The sequence below is a fragment of the Schistocerca gregaria genome, chromosome 1 (genome assembly GCF_023897955.1).
Source record: "Schistocerca gregaria isolate iqSchGreg1 chromosome 1, iqSchGreg1.2, whole genome shotgun sequence".
Classification (NCBI taxonomy): Eukaryota; Metazoa; Arthropoda; class Insecta; order Orthoptera; family Acrididae; genus Schistocerca; species Schistocerca gregaria.
The window spans coordinates 622,402,432-622,424,706 of NC_064920.1; the positions used below are offsets into that span (position 1 = coordinate 622,402,432).

At 42.4% G+C, this 22,275-nt stretch overlaps 2 protein-coding genes across 2 annotated transcripts in view; one reads left to right on the forward strand and one right to left on the reverse strand.

Annotated features, from left to right (window-relative positions):
- Window positions 1-11,664, forward strand: part of LOC126359535 (proclotting enzyme-like) — a 91,535-nt gene extending 79,871 nt beyond the window's left edge. The window contains exon 8 of the mRNA XM_050007638.1: window positions 10,562-11,664. Coding sequence (XP_049863595.1) covers window positions 10,562-10,720 — 159 coding nt within the window. The 3' untranslated portion in view covers window positions 10,721-11,664. The remainder of the gene's footprint in view (window positions 1-10,561) is intronic.
- Window positions 11,665-12,867: 1,203 nt separating this feature from the next.
- Window positions 12,868-22,275, reverse strand: part of LOC126359518 (tubulin alpha chain-like) — a 74,437-nt gene continuing 65,029 nt past the window's right edge. The window contains exon 8 of the mRNA XM_050007637.1: window positions 12,868-14,698. The gene's annotated coding sequence lies outside the window, so the exon portion shown is untranslated. The remainder of the gene's footprint in view (window positions 14,699-22,275) is intronic.

Sequence of the window (22,275 nt, forward strand, 5' to 3'; positions counted from 1 at the left end):
GCTGAGGTCATCGGTCCCTAAGCTTGCAAACTATTTAATCTAACTTAAACTAACTTACGCTAAGGACGCCACTCACACACACACACACACCCATGCCCGAGAGAGGACTCGAACCTCCGAAGCGGGGAGCCGCGCGGACCGTGAAAAGACGCCTTAGACAGGGCGGCTACCCGGCGCGGCGGCTCATCAGTTATACGACAGTTTACGACAGAGGTGTCTAGCCAGAGATTTTTTTTGACGATGCAGCACAGAAATTAAAACCGGGGTAGCAATAGTGAAAGAATCATTTTGTAGGAACAGGAGAGCTTTTCGCAGCAATATGGTAAAGCTTGAAATAATGTTTTGTATGGAGTGTCGTCCTGTATAGCGTTGGGCTGGAGGCTTTTGAATTGTGGACATGGCGGAGGATGGAAAGAGCATGGTGGACTGCTAGGGCGAAAAGGAAGATGTACTACGGGGAATAGGAGAGCAGAAAAAATTGCTGAGTGTAATAAAGAGAACAAAAAGAAACTGGACAGGACACACGTTAAAGAAATAAGGAGGGACTTACGAACACAGTCTTAGGATGGCATGTGGAAGGAAGCAGAAGAGGAGGAGATGCTGGACAATATGCTGTCCGGCAGCACACACAGCAGCATAAAGAAGGAAGATGAGGACCATCCGAAGCGCATACGCAAAAAGTCTCATAACATAACAGGACACAGATGATGGATTACTATTTATTGTGTCAGAAACATACATATTTACACGATCAACAAACATTACTTCACATACAATTTGACCAAGTTTGACCACTTCTAGTGTATTCGCTGAGGCCTGATACAGGTCGTGTCCCATATATGAGTTTGGAGACAATCGACTCTGATCTCCTCCTCAGTCGCACTTGACACTGTCTTCTTTGTCGTAACCCCATCTTGTCATATTAACCGTGGATATGCCTACTGCTCAACAATGTATGTGCGTTTACGAGGTTCGAAGGATATGGCGGAAGAGCCGAGTAGTTGCACTGCTAAAACGTGGCAAAGAACAGGACAATTGAAGAACTTTGGACCAGCTGCAGTGCTATGTCACATCTACAAACTACTGAAAAGACAGATCTTAAATCGCCTTCTCCCTGTAATTGACTCTGTATTTGTACTTCAGTGTAGAAGGGAGAACCGATAGAGGTACTCAAAGTATCCTCCGCCACACACCGTCAGGTGGATTGCGGAGTATGGATGTAGATGTAGATGCAGAAATCTGGATTTCATCCTTGCACAAATTGTACTAGAAAAGTCCTGAATTTCACGCAGCTCTTAGAAGATTGTTTCGACATTCTTGGGGCGGCTGGAATAGCGTTTGTCAACTTATTAGCAGCGTACGACACCGTCAGCCATAGGTTACTATTAACTAAGCTCCACAACCTGACGAGGGACTTCAGCCTAACCAGGTTCATCGCCATACTTCTGCAGAATCGTAGGAACTTTGTTGACTTCCAAGGACAGCACAGCCGACGAAGGTTACAGAAGAACAATGATGATAATATGTTAGGAAGGCCTGACGTGTCGTCATATGGGTAAACCTGCGAAAGCTTAATTATTGAAATGACTTGTCTCACTCTTTTGACACTGATGATCGATTTCGTTCAAGTACTGAATATCTTGAATGACTGTAGTTGCAACCAGGCCCAGCCGCAGGTGGCGTGTCCAGTGTCCACTAATCAGCCATGAGTCATTGACAGTGTACACTTGTTCAGTACTTGAATGAAATCAGTTATCACTGAAAAATGCGGTATTAGACTACAGTGAAAGTGATCCTCAGTTGATAAAACCTTTTTTTAACAGACCATCGCCGGAAGACAGCTACCTTTCGAGGATGACACATTAAAAATAATCTTTATCACATGAGGGTGTGTCTTCTAGCAACTCGAAACCGGTCGTGACTTTTAATAAAAATTATTCTATAACCAATGCAGATTATTTCTTTAAAAGTTTTCATCACATTCTATGACCTTATAACAGCATTTGTAAGAGCATACTCGTATGAAGCAGTACTGAAAGGTAATGCCTGAAATTTTTTATGTGCTCTCTCTTTAACTTTTTAAATATAACAAAAGTTATTAACATTCTTTATATTTATTCTTCATTACTATACATCCTTCTACCACTACAGTGTTCCGAATTATAGTGTGTATCATGGCGGTGTATATCGTATGTATGTTGATGCCTGAAAAACAGCGTGCTGTAATTGAGTTACGAATTCGTAGAGTTGGTCCGCACGTGGGGCTCCCTCCCCTTCAGCATAACAGTGCCAGATCACACAAGAGCGCTGTGACATCTCAATCACTCCGACACCTTGGGTTCCCTGTCATCGATCATCCTCCATACAGTTCCCACTTGGCCCCTCCAATTTTCATCTGTTTCAAAAACTTAAAGAATGTCGTCGAGGACTTCGCTTTGATAATGATGAAGCGGTGCAAGCAGAGGTGATGTCGTGGGTTCGACAACTTAAAGCACTCTACAGTGACGGAATCAACAAATTCGTCTCTCATTGAGAGAAATGTGGTAGTCGCCAGGGTGACTACGTTCACAAATAAGTATGTGTACATGAAGAGTAAAGATGTAGAATGTTAATAAAGTTTGCTTTGTTTAAAAAGCTTTAAGAATTTTCACATAAAAATTCGGAGAAATTACTTTCCAGCACGCCCTCGTCCCCATTAGCAAAATGTCGTGTACTGTAGTCATGTTTTCACTGCAAGGATTACGCTCTCTTCCTCTTCCAAGTCTATCCCACGCAGACAATCTTAAGTGGCTCAAAAAGACTGCAATCCGAGGCATCAGGTCCGGGCTGTGCGTCAGATGATGCAGTGAGGATCACCCCAGTTTGGCAATGGGTTTCCGTGATCTGAGACTTGCGTGTGTTCGAGCATTGTCGTTTAGGAACAAGATTTCTTTTAGATTCATGCCAGACGGAACGTCGAAAGAGATTGTTGAGTTTGTTCAGTATCTTCACATACTGGTGGTTCATGGTGTGGATTCCTGTAGTCATGTCCTAGCTTATGAACCACGGGCAACGTATGAGTGGCCAAGTAAGTGGTCCTGACAGTCGGGATACCAGTTACTTTGGAAGAAGGCTGGGCATCTCGGACATATTCTGAGTCGTGGTCACCTTTGTGCTCATACGCCAAAGACTACCAAATCCACCGGTTAGTCCCTCAACCGTTAGGGGTAAAACCCAATGGGACTCGGGGCAAGTAAGGCTAGCAACCTGCTTCCCTGGTACTTTAAATATGATGCTGGCAACAATCGGAGCAAAATGCCTCGGACCTTTGGAGGGGACGGAGTCCCACCTCTAACTGACAAACCAGGAACTCCTAAGATACGACTTGGCAAACAAATGGTAATGAGATGGGGAGCTATTAATATCAGGGGAAGAAAGTACAGCTGGAAGAGGCTGCAAGTAAGATGGGGATGGACGCTTTAGCTGTTAGTGACATTCGGGTAAGGGGTGAGAAAGAGGAGGAAGGGGGAGAATACAAGGTCTACCTGTCAGGAGTCAAAGCAGGAATAGCACAATGGGATGTAGGGCTTTACATCAGGAAAGAAATGGAACCCAGCGTAGTTGCAATAAGGTATGTAAACGAACGACTGATGTGGATAGATTTGACAGTGTCTAGCAAGAAAATTAGGATTGTGTCAGTATATTCGCTTTCGAATTAATGATTGTCTCTTTTAGCAGCATTTCCACAAGAATGACACCAAACTATACCAAAAGACTGTCCTCATGACTATGCCAGCAGAGGGAGTTGTCTAGAATTTCTTCTTTTTCGGTTATTTCGGGTGGTACCACTGCAGTCTCTGCTTTTTGTTACCGGGTCAAGGTGATACACGTAGATACCGTAATGACACGTGACAGAAAGACACCTCCAATAGCATCAGGCTACTCCAAAAATTCTGATGAAATTGCTTTACTTTAAACATTGCGGCCTCCTGTGTGCACACGTCGAAACCATCTTGAGCAGTCATTTGAATATCCAAGAGTTTCAATCAAGCACTTCCAACTCTCAACGATAGCCATAGAGCTAACTACCACACCGCTCTGCACCAATTAGGACACCAGCGCGGTTCACCAGAGGGAGCAGTGGCTGTGAAAAGACGTTCCGAGCATGGCTGATCATGGCCTTACTCCTCCTGATGCTCTCTTTACCCGTCACCCAAAAGTACTGTTATCTAATGCGTCATTACCATACACCACACACAAACGTTTATGGATGTCCACCACAATTTCTTTCCCCGCAACCAAGAATTCAATTTCAACACGCTGTTTGTAACGAGTTCAAATGGTTCAAATGGCTCTGAGCACTATGGGACTGAACTTCTGAGGTCATCAGTCCCCTAGAACTTAGAACTACTTAAACCTAACGAACCTAAGGAAATCACACACATCCATGCACGAGGCAGGATTCGAATCTGCGACCGTAGCGGTCGCGCGGTTCCAGACTGTCGCGCCTAGAACCGCTCTGCCACATTGGCCGGCTTGTAACGATTGTCTCGCTTAGATTTCATTTTGGCGGTTCAACACGGCTCTGACATCTGTCGAAGTGATTTCAAACTTTGGGTATTGTATAGGAAACTTCAGATTGAAGCACATAAAATGTTCTGAAATTTGGGACATTATTTATTGAACGACCATCGTACGATTCATCAGTTAAGTACATTGTAATCAGTAAGTACTTACCGCAAAGAGTTGCATTAGTACCTTTTGTAATTAATAAATACATATCTTCAATAGCTTTGTGCTTTATTTCTGCTTTTTCTCCCCACCCCTAAGCTGAGATTTTATGTATGGTGTTATTACTTCCGTTAACACTTGTATTCTCGTTCGTTGCTGTGTCGGAAAGAGTACGTTTCTACAAATCCGTTTGTGTATTTGCGATTTTGGAGCAATAGGAACATTAGTACCCTACTTTTTTTAAAGAAAGTAACACTTAGAAGAATGGTCTGAATCATTCAAAATTGAAAGCCATGTACGACAATGGAATCATAACGAGTGATTAAGATGGCAGGATGATATTTTGCACGTAGGCCCAGCAGCGCCCTCTTTTGTGTGACCGAAGAGGTCAATGTTTCGCCACCCTCATTTGGTACAAACACTCAAACGAAGTGGAAACGTGCAAGAGAGCGCTGGTAACTCTCGTCGACGTCGAAGGGCGCAATATCGGCTTGTCAGTGAGTTCGAACGGGGCAGAATGATTGGTCTCCGAAAACACATTTGATGAACTGTGACATTCTACCTCGGGCAGGGCACGCTGTGCCGAACCAGTGGATAGAAAACGTCGTCCGCACCTCGTGGTCGTGCGGTAGCGTTCTGGCTTCCCACGCCCGGGTTCCCGGGTTCGATTCCCGGCGGGGTCAGGTTTTTCTCTGCCTCGTGATGACTGGGTGTTGTGTGATGTCCTTAGGTTAGTTAGGTTTAAGTAGTTCTAAGTTCTAGGGGACTGATGACCATAGATGTTAAGTCCCATAGTGCTCAGAGCCATTTGAACCATTTAGAAAACGTCAATTCAAATGGAAGAACGCACGACGTGTGACCACACCGTAGGCCGTTGGCGTGCTCAGTGTCATACCAAGTGTTTTCGGGCGAGTCCTGCTTCATCTTGACCTACAGTGATGGCCGCACACGTGATAGACACTGCCGCCAAGTACGAAATCGGCAGACTGCATTGACGGGCGGTATAGCGAACAAACGCCAAGTGTGATAGTTTGGAGCGCCATTGGGCTATAACATGCGGTTTCGCCCCTTACATTTTAATCCCGAAATTCAAGTTGTCCCCTCTCTCATCAATGAAAGTCGGCTGATTTTGTGCTGCTTCGGAGTGTTAGCTAAAATGTAAGAAAGCTCTGGGGAATGGATATATTCAAAAACAAGCATAAAATTCATATATACGTATGGTCCACTCCTTTTATTTTCTTTGTTACAGACAATTTCGTGCTATTACACTTGAGATTCGTTTCTGTCTTTTTATCTTCCAATTGCCATTTAGTTCTACGGGTATTTTTTTTTCTTTTCAAATGTTTTTGTTTTGGGAAGTGATAAGTCAAAGGCTTCTAATGTTTATATTAGTTTCCATCGTACTAGTAAATAAACAAAACCTTTTAGTATTGAGATCACTGTTAGTAGTGGAAGCTCGCTCAGCAGTTCTCACTGGACTAGTGTTTAGTGTGTACTGAACATTATTCCTCCCCCAGGAATCGAATAGGCTATGTCCGAGAAGGGTACTTCCGAACAAGCATGGGTTAGCAACCGTGGCTAGAGAGCGACGTGTTCTGTCTGACTGCCTGCCACGGGCGTGCCGCCTGCTCGGCCGTATTCCTGTTCGACAAGCGTGTGCTGTACATTCCTGGCTAAAATGTTTTGTGATCAGCAGACGGTGGACATGAACATGAAGTATGGACTTGCAAACTGCAGTGCGCATGAAGCCACAAGTTTATAGGCTGAAACATTTCGTAATAGACATTTGCCGAACAATAAGGCCTTTGAGAGCATTAGTGAACTTCTTGTGAAGATATGCTCGTTTAAGAAAAGATCATTTCACTGTGGAAAACCAACTAGTTTCGAGCACCTGATTTAGCGGATCGGCTACTTCGTCATACTGAGGACAGTAATGGCGTCAGTACCAGACAAATAGCACAAACTGAGAATATGCGTCTTGCGGCAAAGTGGAAAGTGTCACGAGAGCATTTCCTTTATCCACACCATCTTCAGAGAATGCAAGGCAGTGCCGAAACAGATTTTCAAAGCATAAAAGGTTTTTGTAATTGGTTATTGAGGGACTTGTTCTCAGGAACAACACTTCTTGTCTACCATACCATTCACGGATGAAGCACAGTTTACCAGATATGGGGTGCAGAATCATCATCCCACTCATGTATGGGCGGATGAGAATCCTTTTGCAGTACTGGAAACAAGACATCAGCAACAGTTTATCATAGCTAGAGACAGATTAACAGGACTTTTCATTTTGATCAGAACACCGAATAGAGCATCATGCGCTGAGTCTTTAATGGAGTATTTAATTATTTTGTTGGAAGACTTTCCAATACACTTACAAGTGGTTCACGCACGGTGGGGCACAACATCAATTTGCTCTGTAAGCAAAAAATGGATCGATTGTGGGGCAGCATCTTGGTCTGCTCGATCTCCTGATTTCAGTCTGTTGGATTTTAATTTTTGGTAGCATTCAAAGAGCTAATGCGGATTTCAGCAAATACAGCAGGCATATGGAATTGGGGGGGGGGAAGCAATTTGTTAGAACTAATGGTAAAAATTTTGACAGTTTCGTTTAGCCTCCAGAAGGCAACATTTGAAAAGAAAAAAATATGTGCATGACCAAGCTGGAAATTTATAAGCAAAAAGACGGAAACGAAGCAAACATAAAAAAGTGTTTGTAACTAAGAAAATAAAGAAAAGGCCATGTATGTATCTGAACGTTTTTGCATATTTTTCCGCCCTCCATCAATTCTTCAGAGTTTTTCCACGTATTAGTTAACACTCTACGTAGTATTCATTCATGTAGGGCGTTATGCGTAGTGGTTAATATTATTTTACAGAGAAATGCGCGAAGGGGATGTATCTGCTCCTTCTAAGGGCTCGCCACCATCTTTCGTGTCCCTTTTGACGCATTAATCCGTTATATATTCGTTTCTTTGATAACCTATTTGTCGGCTGCCCTAGGACAATGAGGCGAGGCTTGTGCCAGAAGCTAATGCGCTATGAGCCGATTTCAAGCTTTCGCTCTCAGCGTCTTTCACATAGGGGCGAAGTTAAAGTGTGCGGTTAGTATTGAGGACAATCCGAGTAACAACCGCCACATCTGGGAAGTTCTAGAGCCCAAGGTTCTACTCCTCCTTTCGACAGCTCCACAAGGCATACTTCAGTAGGATAAAGCACAGCTGCATGTGGCGAGGAATGTGCAAGCCTTCTTCGAAGGATGACAGGTAGCACTTTTTCCCTCGTCTGCACGTTTACCCATCAAACATCTCGTGGATATGATCATCAGCCACTTGTTCGTCCTGGTCCTCATGCAACCATTGTCGATGCTTTGTTGACGCGCCTACAAACCGCAGAGCAGCGCGTTCTCTAGAAGCACATGCAAACCCTATTTGACTCTGCCCCGCGATGTCTAGAGGCTCCGATTTCGGCATGTAGCGTTTTCACATGGTTCTGAATTCTCATTTGTGTATTGTCACATCCATGATCTATGGAATAAATATCACTGTGACCACATGTCTCCTTCTTGGTACTGCAATTTTTACAAACAGTAGTGTACTAGTGCACAGTGATCAGTTTTTTAAGCAGATACAATATGTGGCTTCCTTCCAGCATTTGTACTGTTCCGTAGTTTTGGTACAATACATAAATAACATAGGAAATTGTAGGCGTACTGGTAACACTGGCAGGGAAAGAACATACATAAATTTGTAAGAAAGAAACTGCAAACCTACAACTTCTCTTTGTTTTTTTGTTTGTTTGGTTGTTTGTTTTACACCAAATTAGAACCACTCATCATTCAGTTTTAGTCCACTGTGCATTTTATATCCTTAGAAACATAAATTGCATTTTATAAATAATAAAAATTAATTGATCCAGTAACTGCATTTTTACGTAACCAAAGCAATTACTTTTGATGCAAGTATAGTTTACGTGCACAAATATAAAAAATACGTTATTATTGTAGTTACTTTGTACTTAATAGAAAGTTCTTCATCATGATCAAAGGTATGAGTTTTCTGTTACTATTGATAAGTGCGAAAGATGTTTACGAAGAGCAGAAACAGGTTTTGTGCAAGTTCAGCGAAGTATTGAAGCGATGTTTGTTATACTTTTATTTTGCGTTTTCTTATGTTACCTTTTTTTGAGGAAATTGCGTTTACTAGCGCTATATAACAAATCTGTATTGGTTACTTAATTTTTGCTACATCACTCCGTTTCATGTTACAATAAATAAGTTTCCAATAACACTGGAATTAAACATTGACAGTTTCCTTTCTTTTATAAATGCTGCTTATTTTTAAGTAATGGACAGGAGTATAATTATATAGAGGAAAAATATTCCATAGGCCATGCGGCCCTTTATGTATCCTCACTCTGTTTCTAGATGGTTCACCGCTTCCGGTTTCTCGAGGGACCTAGTAAAATACTGGTTGAATACATAAAGAAAAGGTAACGCCCGACTGGTATGCAACACACCTAACGTACAGGCATACAGGTAACATCGGTACGACCTTAAGGACGGTATTCTTCGAGAGAGAGAGAAAAAAAAAGTCAACTATTCTTCAAATTTCTTTGACTCAGATCTTTTACGTGGGTCTAAAAAGAGGCATTACACTGTCATAATATCTTTCGTCAAAGTTCATGATGGCGGACAACAACGGCTTGTTATTATGCGTTGCAGTCTTTTGCACCACAGCTGCATTGTGTGTGCATTTAGAAGATAAGCGGTGGTAGAAAAGGAAACATATTTGGGTGAGGCCATGGGTTTTACGTCGAGATAATAAAAGCATTCAGCGAAATTTGTTACGAGAGCTGCAAGTGGTGGACATCAAATCATATAAATTACGAATGGAAGAGAGTGCTTTTCAGTAGTTGCTCAGTAAAGTGATTCCTCATATTACAAGGCAGAATGCTCACTTAAGTAATGCTGTATGTGCAGAAGAAAGGTTCACCCTAAAACTGCGATATCTTGCTACAGGAGAGAGCTACTCCAGCTTACAGTACAGCTCTTGAATACCGCAGAGCACATTAAGCAAAATCATTCCAGAAACGTTTGAACTGGTTTATAAAGCACTGAAGGAGGAAGATCTGAAGATAAATAAATGTTTACTGCACTATATGAGCATTAAGAACCATTTTTATTTTTGAATAATTTAGTTAATAGAATTAGTGCTCCAGCAACTACAAAATTAATGAAAAGTACGAAACAAATGATGCACTTTTTAACTTGTGGCATCCAGAATTCAAAACTAAACAAACTAGAACGGAGAGCTAAGTAAAAATTTTTATTTTTGTGTATGTCGTCCTCTATTCGGGCTTGCTGAAAAGCTGCATGGGTGTTTTCAGATGTAGCTGTAGCTGCGATTGTGAATTTGAAGTCGCCTGAAGCATACCTCACCTGCCCATCAGCACATGATTAATAGCATGCATTGTGCCCCTGGCTCACTCCCTTACCCCTGTCGAAGCAAGGTTATTATAAAGAGTCGAAGGAACACACCAACTAAACTTCGCAGCTGTAAGCGATGCCAGCGCTCCAAGCGGTTACATGTCACATTGCAGTGAACAGAAGACGAACTACTTTATGATCAAATATACGGCGAGGCCCTAGATTTGATCATATTTCTTTGACGAAAGGTGAAATTTGACAAAGTTCCCTATTACAGTATCAAATTTCTTTGACATAAATGTTTGACGTATCAGCTTTGACAAAGAAAAACTACCGTCGTGTATGGTTACTTATGACAGTAAACAGTGGCCTACGACAGTTTGACAACGCTAAGTATACTACAGTATAATATGTTGTCTTCAGGGTGACTCTGGCGGCCCCCTGGTGATCCAAGAGGAGGATGGCCGCTGGGTGGCGGTAGGCGTCGTCTCCTGGGGCATCGGCTGCGGCAACAAGGACAGCCCCGGCATCTACACGCGCGTCTCCAAGTTCCTGCCCTGGATAGCCAAGACCATGGCATAGGCCAGCTAGGCTACAGGCTCCCAGATGGTTGTCAACATTCTAATGGCTTGAAATGTGCTGCTGGTCAATTGTAGATGTACAGATTTTTAACTTTCCGTCATTAACCTATGTCTTGAAAGTTTCTTCGGGTTTGCTGCCGGATCCTAAAATAGGATCCGGCAGCAAACCCGAAGAGACTTTCAAGACGTATTACGCCGGGAAAGCCTACGCAATCACATTAACCTATGTCATTTACGGTTTTATTACAAGTTCTTCGTAACATATAGATTGGTGAGAATAGGGTGTCTGCGGTTGGGAGGGGGAGGGAATGATTTTATATTTATAGAAACGCGAGGGTATCAGTACAAATCATCACTTGCATTTTATGACAATAAAGTTTCAATCTGTAAAATGAGATAGTGTGGTGGAGACTGTTCTTTAGAATGTGAAGACGGCATCTGTTCTTTCGGACATGTCACTGGTGACCGTGCAGCTCTCTAGAATGAAATTACAATTAAATCAATAACATTAGTTGCTGACGGGCGTTGGTACACATCCACGAAGTCAATAGAAAATGTGTGCCCCGACCGGAACTCGAACCCAGGATTTATTGCTTACATGGCAGATGCTCTATCCATCTTTTTTTCTTTTCTTCTTCTTTTTTTTCTTTTTTTTTTATTGGCCTCCCAACTCCCCTTATAGCCCTCCTTGCTGTCACCAAAATATGCCTTCTCCGGCGAGCTTCAACGCTGTTATATCGGTCGTGGTAGATCCCGACGCCGACGGATTCTCTCTTGGATCGTGGTGTGAAAATCGATAAATAAGTGCAGATTCTTCCAGAAAATCAAATCTTCTGTCCATCCATGGAATGTATAATAAAAGAAACTGCACCTCTCCAAACGATAAAAATGTCAAAATATAATATCCATCCCAAAAGAAGCCACAGGCGACTAGTAACTAAAATTCTTAGGAAAGTTCTTCTTTAAAAAAAACACACAATAACTTCTATGTCCATTCTTGGAGAACAAGATGCGCGTGGAGAAGACAAACTCAAAACTGACTCTGAAGTCCAGAAGACGACGGTAGTAAAAGTAAATGAAAATCAAATCGTCACGTCCGTGTGAGAAACGAAATGCATTACTGATATAAGTCAAATAAAAGAAATAAAGAAATTTTTCTTCTGTAGCGCAAAATATCCTCACAGACCCATCAAACCCGCGGGTCAAATTGAAACAAAGATGATTGAAAAATGAAAAATGATAGATATCCTCTTGAGACTGGGCCACCGAGGGCACATACGATATTACGACTACAGGGATTTATCGCCGGCATGCGCCCCGTGAGACCCACATTCTCAACTTATAGTCCACACACTACGTTCGTACTCCCCTTCCATCGTTTAAGGCTAACCGGCTGATGACCTTCTTCAGTGCAGATGCACACGATTTGCCTGAACTCTTACGGGACTCGGTGGATTGTCTGCCGCGAGTAATGGGTATAATGGCGGGGGCACTACGAAGGTAGTGTGTGGCCTATACGTTGAGAATGTGGGTCTCACGGGGAGCGTGCCGGCGATAAGTCCTTGCAGTCGCATTATCCTCTGCGCCCTCGTGGCTCAGATGGATAGAGCGTCTGCCATGTAAGCGGGAGATACCGGGTTCGAGTCCCAGTCAGGGCACACATTTTCACATGTCCCCGTTGTTGTATATCAACGGCCTTCAGCAGCTAATGGCATTGATTTAATTGTAATTTCAGTTCTTTCGAAAAATGAATGTGACTTTGCCGCGTTCGCGATTGCTCGTGAGGTAACTGGTACATGCTGCCGGATACAGGTATTTTGGCGACCTGTGCGTGCAATATATTTGGTGAGTTCCTCCCTCCCTCTGGGCCCTTATTCGTATTATTTCTATTACAACAAAATAAAAATTGATGGGTGAATAATAAAACAGTAATAATGAGTCAGAAATCCTATACCAATAAAATGCGAGATTCTATTCTGAAATAGCAGAGCAGAACTATTGCAAATCAACAAAGTATCTGAATTACGAGAATTCGAAAAAGAACAGTTACATTAACTAGGTCTCAGTTACTGTGTTCAAGTACAATAATTAAATAAAGCCCCTAATTCTGTTCTTGTATCATATAACATGCAGAACAATTTTGAGCATGTGGAAAAAGTTAGTCAGCGCCCTGAAGTGAATTTCATCCCTTAAATTTGGATACAAGACATAGTAAAACCTAATGCTCTTGCGCTGCAAAAATAGTAGCAATAATCATATAATTACTAATTAAACTAACGAGCGCCAATGAACATCTGTAGTAAAGGAAAGGATTGAGAGTTTTAAACTACAGTAAACTCTTAGGAATGCTAAACAATTAAAAAAATTGTAACATATAACATTTTTAATCTCCATGTGGAAAAACTGACAACTGAGATCGCACTTGGCTAGTTCATGCGTGGTCAAAATAGCAATTCTTCAATACTATGCTGATCAGGAGGAAAAATCGCTAACAATGCAAGCAAACGTACACCCATTTAGTGGAATTTGCAAAGTATTTGCCCAGATTTTTGTCTTCGCTAATTTCTCACACACTAACAACCACCTAGTTCGCCACTTCGGTAGAACCGATGCTACTTTCACGTTAGCTGTATGACAGACTTGCACAGCTTGCCAGTACTTATTATTCTCCGTATCTCGATTTATAAATGTGATAGATGGAACAACGGAAAAATGAATGATATCTTTTTCAGCATTTTATTATTGTTGGAATAAACCAACTAATCATGCCATAACAATGGTGAATCGTAACTGTAAGCATCTGTCAAGACATATTGCAAACTGGTCATACCTTAGGAGAACTCGCAGTTGAGAGCCCCTAGCGGGCTATGCAACCGGGAGGCACGAGTTGGATGTTACAATAGGACCTTACAGACTGGATAGTGTATAACGCAAAAGCCTTCTAATCGTAAAGTTTCAGAACAGCGTTATAGATCTATTCATTCCACAGTACTGCATTTCGCATTCCTATATCAGACTTTTATTTATTTTCATACGACCAATTATAAAGTTGAAAAGACATTATTATTATTAACATGTTTCAGTTTCCTTAACTAACATTTCCATTTATTAGCATGTATAGAATTTAAATGAAAGTAATTTTGTGCATTCTAATAGCAAGTTTATAATTATGACTATGCTTTAGTCACTGAACTGTCGGCGAATATGTGAAAAAGGCTAGAAATTATTTATACTGAACAGTGTTCGGAAATCTAATAATCTGCAAAGGTGATTGTTTTACTGCTCAGGAAATTCAATATCAGGCATCCCCCTTTCAAGACAAGCATGAAGAAAATCGAAGAGGGCCGTTCCATCAAGTTCCCTTGTTAGTACGCGTACTTACAGAGTCCGTATAAGATTAGGAGATTCCGTTTTTTATGTGACAGCTCCCAGCGCCCAGTATTTTTGTTTGTAGCTTGTATCAATGTACAGACAATCAAAACTAATTTATTTTTTATAAATTCCACTCTACCACTCTATACTCACATCATAGAGTTATTGTCTAAAACGTATGCCACTTTATCAACAATGAAACGTCCTCTTCTGAAGTTTAGAGCCAGCATCTATAGCTAATCGGAAGAAAGAACCTGCTAACTGCAAAGCATACATAGTTGTATACTGGACGCAGAAATAAATTTAAATTGTTTGTAATCTGAAATACCTGATATTTATTCTTTATGCATCCTCAGATAATGTAGTGAAATTTTAAGCTTGAGACACGATGATAATGAAGTACTGTTTAACATTATTTGCACAATTAAAATTTGGAAATAAAAATATAATATGTATTCTTCTGAGAATTACTCTTCAAACCATGTCACTGGGTACACCCATGTTACTCTTGCACTGGAGCTTCCTTTTAAGCGAGTTGCACTAAAACTCAGAGTAAGCAGTGCAGGACAGTGTTACAATCGTCCAAGGACCAAAAACTGCGGCGATTCTGAAAGAAAAAATATGAAGTGTTGTGTACGAGCTGGTAGTTGGAATTGTATATCCAGAATTTTAGCTAAGATCATGTAATGCAAATTGTTAAGAGGAGTCCACACGCATGGGATATAGGCGTCCAAGTGAATCGTCTTATCACTGCCATCTGTCGGCAGCAAAATAAAAAGGTACATTGCAGTCCACATAGAAGTGGCCATACCTATTTAATAACATAGTAGGTTACTGCCCAGGAACAATGAAATATTTCGCTTTGACAAACTTATGTTTACCGTTTTAGTCCCTTCGTCTATCCCTGTGATTTTTGTAATCCACACTCTCTTCCTTTACGAATAACTACTCTTGGATGACACAGAATGCGTCATGTTTAGCTGTCCCTCTCTGTAGTCAAGTTGTCGCGTTGGATTCTTTTCTCCTTGAGTTGAATAGAAGAGAAAAGAGCTTGATGGGACAATTTTGAGACCCTGAAATCTAAGTATCTGCCTGCTACAAATGAAAGTATTCACGTTAGCACAAAGAAACACAATAAAATGTACAAGATTTAGTTCTATTAACCCTTTCCAGAGCTACAGTAAAGTGTCTCTAGTGGATGAAGAGTGGCATTATTTACTGTGCATGATTACTGCTACATTTTTAAATACTTACCTGGTGTGATAATAAGTATAAATGGTATGATATGTCTGTGTCTCGTTGTATGCTCTTTGACGGATGATCCGACCCTTGCTTCACGGGCATCAGAGAGGTTAGCAATAAGTATTGTTAATGTGTGAGTTTTAAAATAACGGTTAGTCACAATCATTGCCATCGCTATTTCACCCAACATTGGAATACGTTATTTTACACTTTTTTCCTGTAGTGAGAAACCTGTAACGTGCCACAACACGGGAACATATTCAAATCATTCTGTGTCTGGTCCCCAATACAAGTTTTTGGAGGGTATAATGGGAACCTAGAAAATCTTTTATATGTGGCCCTGGGGAGCGAGGGGGAGATACAAATTTAGATGTGACATAGTTACATACCAGTAATGATGTACGGTGCACTTGTGTTCACGATGTGGCTCACGTCGGCACTAATGATGTCTGTCGCTTGGGTTCTGAGGCCATCCTCAGTTCTTACGGACGACTGGCGCAAGTGGTGAAGGCTGTCGCTTGTGGGATTCAAGAGGAAATCACTATTTACAGCATCTTACCCAGAACTGAGCAGGGTCTTTTGGTCTGGAGCCGAGTGGAAGGTATCAACCAAAGGTCTCGTCGATTCAGCGACGATCTTGGTTCCAGATACCTGAACCTGCGTTATTGGCTGGAGAATTGTAGGACTTCCTCTGTAGGCCAGGGGTGCGCTTCACAAATAAAGCAGCTGTTTCACTAGCAGACAGATTGTGGGGTATACACAGAGGTGTTTTAGGCTAGGCGGTAGTTTGAGATCCTCTGATAAAAGTTTGCCAATCGACACACAGAGAGCGAAATCAGACTGTATACAAAGCAAAGACACTTCGACTGTTGGGATTTTTAGAGTGAATTGTCCAAGTGTTCGTAACAAAGTTCCTGAATTTACTGCCCTCAACAAAAGTAATCGCGCTAGAGCTATTCCCGGAACCGAGCTGGATGAAATCCGATGTAAAAAGCTCCGAAATATTTAGCGGGGCATGGAACGTACATCGGCAAGACACGTTAGACGCCATAGGAGGGAGAGGGGGGGGGGAGGGGGATGTTCACTGCAGTCTACAAAAATGTTGCATCTATCGAGGTCGAAATTGAGTCTAACTGTGAAATTATCGGGACGTGTGTACTGGCCACCTGATTCTGCTGTGACAATCATCCAAAAAAAGGTGGAGGCGACTGTAACGTACTGAGTATAAACTAGACGTCTATGGATTCATTGCAGGGGGTAGGGACAAGCAGTCTTGCGAAGTGCTTCTAAACCAACTGTCTGGGAACTGTCGTGAGCATCTGGTTCGACAGCCTATACACAATGGAAATGTTTAGGACCTCGTAGCTACAAACAGGCTTGAACTTATTGACAGCGTCAGTATAGAGACAGGGATTAGCGATCATGAAGTCATCATAGCGACGATAGTTACTAAAAATAAACCATCAAACTAGGAGAGTATTTTTGGTAGGAATAGCAGACAAGTGGTTGTTAGAATTCCACTTGGACAATGACTGGACTCATTTAGACCCATTATTATGGACGTAGAGGAATTATGAGCAAGTCAAACAGCGGAATATGTCGGGGATGTTCCAGTTCCTCCACATGGTACTCCATTTTCTGGCACCCACAGCTCCACTCACTATCTACAAATCACAAAATGACAATATGTAAACTCAGATAGCAATAGTAAACTACAAATAAATAAATCCATAGCAACAAGACTACCAACATGCAAAACTAAAACGCTACGAAGCTATGCAAAAACCACATAACAGAATCGAGTACGTTGTCCTCGACGGCCAAGTGTTCGTCAGAGACGAGGGTATCAGGAGTGCCCCAGGTAAGTGTGATAGGATTGGTCTTACTCTCTGTACACATTAATGATCTGACGGTCAGGGTGAGCTGCAATCGTGGCCGAGCGGTTCTAGGCGCTACAGTCTGGAACCGCGCGACCGCTGCGGTCCCAGGTTCGAATCCTCCCTCGGGCATGGATGTGTGTGATGTCCTCAGGTTAGTTAGGTTTATGTAGTTCTAAGTTCTAGAGGACTGATGACCTCAGAAGTTAAGTCCCATAGTGCTCAGAGCCATTTGAACCATTTTTTGAGCTGCAATCTGTGGTTGTTTACAGATGTCTTAGTCAAAATTTTTAGTTGGTGTGATGAATGGAAGTTTGCTCTAAGTGTGATAATGTTTGTCTTGTGGGGCGCTCAATTGCGCGGTCGGCAGCACCCGTACAGTCCCAATTGTCAATCAGTCCAAATTTACACAGTCCAATCTAGCCATTGTCGCGAATGATGATTATGAGGATTAAATGAGGAGGATAACACAAACACCCAGTCCACGGGCAGAGAAAATCCCCAATCCGGCCGGGAATCGAGCCCGGGCCTCCGCGATCCAGAGGCGGCAACGCTAGGCACTACACTACGAGCTGCGGACTTTGCCCTAAGTATACGAAAATATGTGTTAATGCAGATGAGTAGTAAAAACAATCCCGTAATGTTCAGATACAGCGTTGGTAATATGCTTCTTTAGACAGTGACATCGGTGTAACTTTGCAAAGCGATATGGAATGGAACGACTTCGGTTTGTTGGAAGAATTTTAGAAAAATTCAGCTCATCTGTGGAGGGCCCCTCATATAGAATAGTAATGCGATCCATTCTTGAGTATTTGAGATCCCCACAAGGTCGATTAAAAGAAAGACATCGAAGCAATTCAGAGGTGTGCCGGTAGATTTGTAAACCGTAGGTTAGATAAACACACAAGTACTACGGAGATCCTTCATGAACTCAAATGGGAAGCCTTGAGGGAAGACGACATTAGTTCTGTAAAACACTACTGAGAAAATTTAGAGACTGAGAATCTGAGTGTAGAAAGATTCTGCTCAAAATGTTTCAATTGGCTCTGAGCACTATGGGACTTAACATCTGAGGTCATCAGTCCCCTAGAACTGAGAACTACTTGAACCTAGCTAACCTAAGGACATCACACACATCTACGCCCGAGGCAGGATTCGAACCTGCGACCGTAGCGGTCGCACCGTTCCAGACTGAAGCGCCTAGAACCACGCGGCCACACCGGCCGGCAAAGATTCTGCTGCCTCCAACAAACATTTCGCATAAGGATCACGAAGATAGATATAAGAAATTAGGACTCGTTCGAAGGCATATAGATAGTCTATTTTCCCTCGTTCTATTTTCCAGTGTAACAGGAATGGAAATAATTAGTACGAATGCCTGCAGAGTGTGGATATAGATGTAAATGATTTATTTATCCCAGTTTCGAAACTATATGCTCAGTAACAATGTCGGTCCTTCCATCACGTACGAAAAGCTGTTCTCTCTCTCAGAATAGCTACAAAGAGAGCATGAGGGAGTCTCCAATTGCAGCTATCTCATTCGGCTAATTCTTTTAAAAGTCTTCCTGGCAAAACTTTCTCTCTTAATTTGTATTGAGATTTTTCTCTATAACGCCCCTTAATTTTGAGTCATTTTGCTTTTAACATCTCCAGTTCGTTTCCAATGTGCTTAAAAACGAATGGATTTTTATCGGAAATCAAATCAAAAATTAGAAAACCACATTAGACCTACTGTATATAAGTTTGAAGAAAAACTTTTTATCCACCTTTATGTTTTCCTACTATCAGAAATATCTCATCCTTAGCCAATGGCTTATTCATCTTGCGTACTACTGTTTCTTCTGGATAATCGAGAGTTCAAGGGATCAGATTCTCCTGACGTCTCCGTTACAGAGGTGTTTCTAAATTTTGGTAATGCAGCTACATCTATCAGTTACAGTGGTTTATAAAAAATAGACGGAACAGGATATGAAAAACTATTGAATTACGAAAGACAGCAATAACGAACATAGTGATTATCTAAGAAAGCTATTGCAACGAAATACTTACTTGGAGAAATCTGTCACCTTCCGCTATTTTTTGTTTTAATGATTCGGAAGTTGAAACTCATATACCTTACCAAAACTGTCTCATAAATACCCGTTGAAATAAACAAAAAAGGGGTCTCTGCGATTGAGGCTGTCGAGTAAGTCAGCTTCATTTCCTATACCGCTGAAGCTGTGTGGAGAGACAATAACCATATGTGCGCGTGCCTGACCTTTCGAAACACGTACAACTAACGGAATTTCTGTGGTTACGTATAAATAATAAGACATTCGGTTTATAAATTTCGAGATATATCTACAAATATTTAAAATTCCGTTCGGTAAACTTAATGTTTTCCCACTTTTATTTGGAGTCGTTCTTGAGAGTCGCCAGATGCGTTTTCTTTGGTGTTTCGTCAGATATTTCCAATTTTGTTACTGCGATGTGTGGATGGAGTCTGCCTACGACCGCATGGTCTAGGCGCCTTGTCACGGATCTTGCGCCTCCCGCCGTCGGAGGTTCGAGTCCTCCCTCGGGCATGGGTGTGTGTGTTGTCCTCAGCGTAAATTACTTTAGGTTCGATGAAGTAGTGTGTAAGCTTAGGCACCGATGACCTCAGCAGTTTGGTCCAATAAGACCGTACTACAAATTTCAATTTTTCTGCCTAAAGAAATACTTACTCATCAGGTGATTTACGCGATACCACGAGCCAATGGGGACAGTTGGTTTGTTTCTTGTTACAAACAAAACGTGTATTAAAGCGAAATCTTATAAACCAGTTTGATGGAGCTTCAAAATATGGTTTAAAACCATTTTTGATTCCATGCTGTATATTAACAGGGGCAAAAACGGGTCACAAAAATTGCATAATGCCAACATTGTGTCCCGACACTGTAGTTCCACAATATTGCGGTCACATGAATTCCAGCCAATTGTATTAAAACAGTACCAGCCACTACTACCTGACTAACTTCGTGGCAATAAATTTCCTGCTAGAAGTGTTGACAGAGGGTTAAAGTGCCGCCAGAAAATGATGAATGCGAGCTAGTGAAAGTGAGTGTGGTTCTACTGCCTTTAGATCACTCAAGGAATAAGTTAGAAAGAACAAGATAAATAGGGCTTTGTACACGTGTTCTTTTCTAAGTAACAGGAATGTTTCGTAAAATCTAACATGAGAACTGATGGTCTATGCATACCTTTTCTTAGAATTTTTCCAGAATATCGAATCATGATTTAGAATATCTCGTGTAAGCAATTTGTTCGATAATTGCTAAAAGCGATACAAATATCGGAGAGAGTAGACTATAACGTCAGTCATGTTAATGTGTCCATCTTTTATGTTCGACGTCGACGTGCAATCACCACTCACAGGTGGCAGCATTAGCAGTGGAGGATATATAAAGCGTGTCGAGGTAGACGCGGAAAACGGCGCAGTCGTTGTACTGCGAAAACGGAGCCATTTGTCTGACGTCCAGAAGGGTAATGTGATTGGCTTTCAGACCAAGGGTGGAAGCATTTCCGAAATGGTTAAGTTAGCAAACTGTTCGTGTGCCGCCGTGGTTAAAGTATACCGTGGCAAAATGGCGCTATTAAAAACCGGCGCTGAGGCAACTGTGGAGCACCACTGGCCGTGGGTGACAAGGGTGGACGACGACTTCAGAGATGCGTACGGGTGAACAGACGTGCAACTGTTGAGCAACTGACCTCCCAGATGAACCAAGGTGCTGCCAACAGTGCCTCCCCAACGGCCTCTCACCGACGTTGCTGCGTATGGGCGTCCGCAGCAGGCTCCTACGTTGACTGCTGTTATCGGGGACGACGGTTGGGTTGGTACGCCAGTACCGCATATGGACGTCCAGTGAGTGGTGACAGGTGATCTTGACAGTTTTTTGCTCCATCGATCAGATAGCCGCAGCACGTACGGTGTGAAACGCCTGAAAGTAAACACCCTGTAACAATCGTCGAAAGGGCCCAGGTCGGTGGATGAAGCGTTATGGTCTGGGGAATGTTTCCGTGTCATTCCCTTGTTGATCTTGTCGTTCTATAAGGCACAGTGGATCCACACAAGCATGCATCTATCCCTCAGGACCATGTCCACTCCTGAATGTAGCCTTTTTGTCCTCAATATGATGGCATCTGGCAGCAGGACAAAGCAACGTTTCACACAGGTCGCGGTGTACATGCGTGGTTTGGAGAGCACCAGGATGAGTTGACTGTACTTTCCCGATTTGAAAGCCATCGAGAATTTACGGAACCACCTCGATCGGCTTTTCGAGCCATGGATCCTCAACCGAGAAACCTAGCGCAGTTGGTCACGTCACTGGAGTCGGCGTGGGTCCACATCCCTGTCGGTACCTTCCAGAACCTCACTGACTGCAATGGGTGGTTAGTCGGGCTTTTGGTAGGTGGTCAGCTGAATGAGACTGGACAGTACACTTACCCCGATCGGTTTTCAGCTACTGGTTCAAATGTGTTGTGTAAATTCCTAAGGGACCAAACTGCTGAGGTCATCGGTCCCTAGACCGATAGTCTCACTTATTTATTGACTTTCTGGATGACTGTTCGTGACTATATCACAGCTTGTGAGACAGAGATAGATATTGCCCTGCAACACAAAAGATTCTCCACCCTTGGTGGACAACACTGGCAGCTCCTCGGCAATACGTGGGCAACTATCTACGTCAGCAATACCGTCCATACCAACATTAAAATTGCCGTGAACTGCATCTACATTCATCAATGTTGACGGCAACGCTATTGGGCCCAAATATTGCCAAAAAAAGCCAACGTAAACAAACCTTAAAGTCCATCTCACATACAGTAACATTCGCTGAAAGCTTACTTGCTCAGCCGCGCAACGGCTTCCAAGCCTTCTCCGTCGACTGCGAACCTGCTTCTCTGGAGGCAGGTTCGCATCTTCTCCCACGATGGCTCCGATGCTATTTCCCTTGCAGTGTTCCATGACTTCTACCTGCGGTGGCCAGTCAGGAGTTCTGTTGGCGTCTGATATCACAGCCTGGAAGATAGGGAGACACAGAAA